The 6,300-nt window shown below is 35.1% G+C and overlaps 1 protein-coding gene across 1 annotated transcript; it reads left to right on the top strand.

The window, feature by feature from the left end:
* The first annotated feature begins 848 nt into the window (after nt 1-848).
* Nucleotides 849-3,004, top strand: LOC110377227 (uncharacterized). The gene is made up of 2 exons (XM_064040899.1): nt 849-1,712; nt 1,825-3,004. Exons 1-2 carry the CDS (start codon nt 948-950, stop codon nt 2,269-2,271), a joined length of 1,212 nt encoding a protein of 403 aa, XP_063896969.1. The 5' UTR covers nt 849-947; the 3' UTR covers nt 2,272-3,004.
* Nucleotides 3,005-6,300: the final 3,296 nt, after the last annotated feature.

The following is a 6,300-nucleotide window of genomic DNA, read 5'->3' as shown; positions in this document are numbered from 1 at the left end:
ATCCTTGATGATTACGCATGGCTTTGCGTGGTCAGATATCCCTGGCAGTTTGTAGCACGTCGTACAGCCATGTGTATGTACGTGAATTTTAAATATAAAACTTTGAATGAATATTAAATTCGTCTATTATAGATAAAAAGTTACGATTCAACGAACCGGTATCGTAAGTACAACACTGCACCACAGAGCTAGCAAAATTATTAGAAAGTTTGACATTTTGCAAGTGTCAATTTAGTCTACGAGATTAAAAAACAGACTATAGTTAACAACGAAACATTTATACCTACATTGGGAGAGTACGCAGAAAATCGGAGTGGAAACCCTCTTGTCATGGTTAAAGTTAACTACTTAATTCCAAAAGTAGGCGGAAAATCGGTTAAAATTAAGTCTCCCTTATTCATTTTCGCTTTGCATTAATTTAAATCTTTCAGCAGTTGACCCTTTTCACTTAGCTAATCCAACGTAATAATTAATATTTCAACGGCTTGGCATATTTTCATAAGAATGGTAATTTGTTTGAAATTCTAATAGTTTTGCTCATACTAACATAGTGTTAGCTTTAGTGTTAGATATGTACAAATATTTCTGATTTTTTTAAATAGCACTAGGCAGTGGCCGTTACGTCGTAGCAGTATCTCAGATTTTTAACGGGAACCTAAATAAAATGTATCCCCCTTACAAAGTACATAGATTGATCTACTCATGTGGTTTTAGTTTTACCAAGGCAAGGCAATAAATATGTATTCACTAATTAACTTCTCTCTCTTCTCTGTTTTAATTTATTGACTACCTCTATTCGACAGTGACATTGACAAAGAAAGGTGACATTGACAAGTGTTTGTTTTGATCCGACGACAGTCTATTTACTTTGTTTCTTTGTACCACGCTTTGACTTTACTATTTCAAACTTAATTTAATTATCAGTTTTACAACAGCAGGACACCAATATGTCAGGCATTTCCGAAGAATATTTGTGTGCAGTTTTAGGCAAGATCGCGGTTGCGAACCTCATCACTGATTGGAGTTACAATCAATTAAAGTTTACAAGTATCGCGCAAAACTACTTCGGAATCTTAATACCAGTTGTTTTGTCGGGCACACGAAATGGAAAGGAAGTTAAATTTGAACTAGTTTTGAAATTGGCTCCGACCAACGAGCAGTATCGTGTCAGTGGTGCGGTAACTGTTATGTTCGCTAGAGAAGTCTTCGTGTACTCCGTTGTACTGAAAAAGTACCAAGAAATGCAAGAACACTTGTCTTTGGACGCTCAGTATGTCATACCGAAGTGTTATTACTTTCAAAAAGACTATTGCAAGGAGGTTATAGCCCTACAAGACATGTGTGGGGACGGTTACAAGCCGTACACTCATGAAATGTTCCTAGATTTGGACCATACTCTGGTTTCCTTGAAATCCCTTGCAAAATTACATGCATTGTCATTTATACTTCAAAACCAAAATCCACAGCTATATGAAGAAATATCAAGGACCTGTGTTCCATTAATGGAAGTAACAAACAAAAGATACATGGATATAATGAGAGATAGATTAGATAAAGCATTAAAAAAGTTTGAAGGTACTACATATACACCTCTTTTGCACAAGTTGAGACAGAATTGTGCTGAGCTGTTTAACGCTGCAGTAAATTCTATTAAAAAAACATGCATTTGCCATGGGGATATATGGAAAGAAAATATTCTTTATAAATATGAGGTATTATTTGGTTATATACAGACAGTATTATATTACTTTGGCAGAGGAAGATTAATCCTATGCTAACAAGACTTTTTTGTGATATTTGTCTAAATAACTTTTATTTTTACAGGACAATAAACCAACATCGGCTTGCATGATAGACTACCAAACAACTAGGATATGTAGTCCAGCATTCGACACAATGTACCTCATTATCAGCAGTACAAATACTGAACTAAGAAACCAACACTTTCACCAGTTACTCGATACATACCGCAAAACTTTTGACGAGACTTTAAAAGCATTTGACTCGGAGTCCGAGAAGGTATATTCTCGGCAAATGTTCGAGAATGATTTGAAGATAGTTTCACCAGCCTGTCTGGTGACTGCGAATACTGCGTTATGGTTGTCCAATGGCTTGCAAGAGGAAGGTCATGTAAGAAGTAAAGTGGTTTGGAATACTCTAGAGGAGAGGGAAAAGGCTGTGGACAGATACAAAGGCATTGTTAAAGCTATGGTCGATGATCTTAGTAGTTATGGCTACCTACCTCTTAGTGAGATTTTGTGTGATAAATAGATAAATGTATAGAAATATGAATTGTAGTGTGGGCGTTATGTTAATAGCAACAGGCAGCTTTTATAGTTGAAAAGAAAATGCATATCAATAGTCTATAGTAACTTGCAATTTTTATAGGTGTATTTTATAAATTAAAAAAAAAAATGGATCTGTTGAATCTAATTCTTAATTAAATTGAGTAAAAATGATATAATCATTAAAGACTAGTTATCTTAGAAATAAATATTAGTGCCAAATGTTATCAATTAAAATAAGAGAACAAACAACTACATATCTCACAGAGATAAGACTAATTTTTCTTGTAAATATTAAATAACGTTTGATATTGAAGAAATCTCATCATGAATGGGTGTGTTAAAAACTTTAATGTCATAAGTAACAAACTCTCTTATTCATTGTTTTTGTTGTTAGTTTTCCGTCATAATTTGGGACGATAAAATGTCTTTTGATGTTAAGTAAATTGCCAATATTCTCATGAAACATTCCTTAACACAGATTGAAAAGATTGCTAAGAATAAAATATTTCTTTGGGTTCTGTACAAACAAAACCTCTTTGCAAGGTAAATCCGTAAAACCATAGAGCCTGCACTGCTCTTTACCAAAGATTTATACCTCCTCAACATTTATTAGCAGTTAATTGTTATGTACATACTAATGAAATTCTAATTTTATACCAAGCCATATTGTTGAATAATTTTACACAGAAGTAAATAAATATTTTGTTTACAACTTTGTTTATTGTTTTCTTTTGCCTTGATTAATGAATGAATCCAAGTATAACATTTTGAATATCGAAAGTTCCCTTCCAAAGTTTTTGAGGTAGGGCTTTTCTTTAATACGGGTCAATGACCGTAGCTTGATTGATCAAAAACCAGCCTTTTTTATAAGATGCGCTTTTAAAAAAATAACTGTGTTAACAACAGTTTTTTATTTATTTTTGCTTAAGGCAAGTGACAAAAGTAGTGGAAGCTTAATTTCACTAATCTCGATGTTTCAATCAATTTTGTAAAGTGCACAGGATTGGATTCTCGCACTACTTTCGGCGGGAATCCTAAATTCTGTGGGGAGTGGCCGATTGCTGACGCACTCAAATCCTCTGCATAATGCAGAAATTCCTCAGCGTCCCGAGTCGCAAATTTATAAGGCAGGTCTGGGTTAAACTTAGTTTAAAAATTCTTTTAAGTTACAAAAACATTTTAGCCGAGTTTTTAATAATTAGGTTTTTTTTTGCAGGGTTGTTTCTCTATATTCTTGACGATGAAGTGTTATGGATTAAATATTGGTATAATTTTATTATTCTACATTGATTGGTTTGATGATTCAGGTTTACACGTTACACCACAAAACGACTTTACGACGCGGCGACGCGGACGGCGTGAAAAGTTCTTGTAATTTTAGTAGGTAAATTAGGATTATTTTTATTGTATTGAGTAAAGTAGATAAATGTCGGTTAACAAAACTTTTCGTGTTAACAAACAAGTAAATAAGTATCTAATTCCTTAGCCTCTTATCAAGTCTCATACCAGAAGTAGGCCTACAAACTTACTAGGTACTTACTTAAGCTTATGGTTTGTGTTAGTTAAAGTTATGCCCAGATGTAGGTACCTAAGTAGCTCCCACGGAGAACAACATGACTAGCGGAGGTGCCATAACGGAAAATCTCTTAAGAGAGTAGCGCGCCAAAATGCGAGTGGACAAGGAACCTTTTGCGCCTTCTTTGGACCCGACCATTTTTTGTAATACCAAAAATAGTTGATCGATGTCCCTAACAACCCCAACGCCAAACGCCTCGTTAGTTCTCTCGTAACTTATCGTTTAAGTCGTGCTTATGTATTTGACATAGAAGAAGGCGCCTGACCTACCTGTGTTATGGAACGTCCGCTTATCTTTCCTTACTCTGCGGTGGTTCCCCACACAATACCCGTTGTGCTCGACTTCAGTGAGAGCAAACTTCGTCGATCAGCTATTTTAATTGTTGTGCTTAAGTCGCTGAATGAAGACGCTTACTAAGCTCTGTCATAAAACCTGTTACCTACATACTAAAATGTTTTCTATTAGTGGTCATGCATTTTAACTATTAATGGCCAGTTTCTTCATCAAAAGTTAAAGATAAAGTAATGTCTAAAGTAAAAGTAACTGTCAAATTCGTTTTTTCAAGGCTAAAGTGACAGCAAAACTAATAGAAAAATGTAATTTTCATCCCACCATCTCGGAAAGTGTAGTTTTACCCTTTGATATCTGAGCGCAAAAGTCGTTTTTATCCTCTAGAGCGGCAAAGTGATTTGAATTTAGAACATCGTGTGCAATACTCTATTTGTGACAATCTTGATAAGACTTTTCAAACAAATACATATTAAACAAATAAAATACTGCTTAAAATAATTATTCAATTTATTAAGTATCTTTTATTATTGTTTTTACACAGATTTTTAACGTCGTTTCATTTTTAAAGTGAGTTTTCAAATATATGAACTTTAATAGGTACATTTTTTTAATTTGATACTCGTATGTGCGCGCCATTTTGTTTTTTTGCATTTAGTAATTTCCTCGATGAGGTGGGATGAAAAGTTACGTCTTGCACTCGAGTGCAAAGATTTTTCACCTTGTGCTCTTTTGATTCCCTCGCTATCGCTCAGGATTCTAGTTATTGAAACACTCGCTACGCTCGTGTTTCAATTTTAGAATCCTTCGCTTGCTCGGTCATCAAAATTGAGCCCGCGGTTAAAAAGCAACTTTGCACTCTTGTATAACAAATAACTATTAACCGTTACTTTTACTTTAGACATTACTTTAGCCATAACTTTAACTTTTGATGAAGAAACTGGCCGTTATTCAAACCAATTGGTTGAGATTACTAGAATAGCTTTTTCATGGGTGTTAGCATGGGTCCCGTGGAAACTACTTCTCGCAACCGGGGGCTGACTCAGCCTCTAAATAAGGTTGTGGGTCGATTCATCTGATATAATTGCAAATTCACATACATTCATGTAGCTACCTGATAAATTCAGGTAGCTACATGTGGGAGTACATAAAAAAAGTACATTAGGTAGTACATAGTAGAAAAATTTACGATATTGAATTTGGAAGTCACAACTACTATCGTATTTCAACTGCGATCCTAATAGAAAAGGTCTTCATTTTGGTTCCGCAATGGTGACTCAATCCAGTTATCATTAAAGTGATGTTATCCCTCAATAAATTGTGTGCTAACGACAAAGGTAAAGTTGTCTTGCTTTCCTTACCCCGTAACTGCGATACTAAGGCCATTAAAACAATAAAACCCAACTCGAGTGTAACGGGTGCCTTTCCGAGCAGTTAATGTTATTTTAAAGTTGAATATTAATTAATTTTCATTATACCTACTGTTTATTTGGACCTCATAATTCCGGTTTGCGTGTTTTCATTTATATTTGTAGATGTTCATTTGTTTGTTTTATGTTCTGGTAAGATGGCTTGTTTCAGGATTCTGAAAGTGTAAAGCATTGTACAGGCTGGGCGGTCTTGTTGATTATACTCATGTGCTGTGCTGTAAGTAGATACTGAACTTTCATTATTGACTGGTTAGATACATACATACAAAAAGAAATGCTTAGCCTGCACAGTTAAAAAAATCTTTTGCTTTAGAAGGACTAGAAGATGTAAATACAGTTATGTAATTTTCTTGGCAATAATTGCAAATAACGAAACTAAACAGTTCGTGAAACGAAATAACCTACTTTGCTGAGTTTCCCAGTAAGTTCAAGACCCAGTGCTTATTTTGATACATTAAAAACAAAAGCACATTCTCAGAATACTTCTTAAGCATTGCTAGTGTCATAAATTGTCGCGGGATCTGCGTACAAATGGCAAAGGCGTTGCTTGGCGTTCTGCCAGGCAAAGTTATTCGCGCGTTTAGACCGCACACACGACCCCAATACGGGTCAGGTGTAACCGTACCACCCTTTCTAAGTCAGCTTTGCTTATTCTTTTGTACTATACTAGGTGTGCCTCGTGGTTTCGTCTTCGTCCCGGGGGAATTTCTTCCCGTAC

The sequence above is a fragment of the Helicoverpa armigera genome, chromosome 23, assembly GCF_030705265.1.
Source record: "Helicoverpa armigera isolate CAAS_96S chromosome 23, ASM3070526v1, whole genome shotgun sequence".
In the NCBI taxonomy this organism is placed as follows: domain Eukaryota; kingdom Metazoa; phylum Arthropoda; class Insecta; order Lepidoptera; family Noctuidae; genus Helicoverpa; species Helicoverpa armigera.
Note: the sequence above shows the minus strand (reverse complement) of the source record. Positions and strands in the feature narration are given on the sequence as shown.

Excerpts from the sequence above, each read along its gene's own strand:
- LOC110377227 (XM_064040899.1), top strand. The coding sequence starts at position 948 with ATGTCAGGCATTTCCGAAGAATATTTGTGTGCAGTTTTAGGCAAGATC. Across the intron at positions 1,713-1,824 it reads ATATTCTTTATAAATATGAG|GACAATAAACCAACATCGGC; the intron begins GTATTATTTGGT and ends TTATTTTTACAG.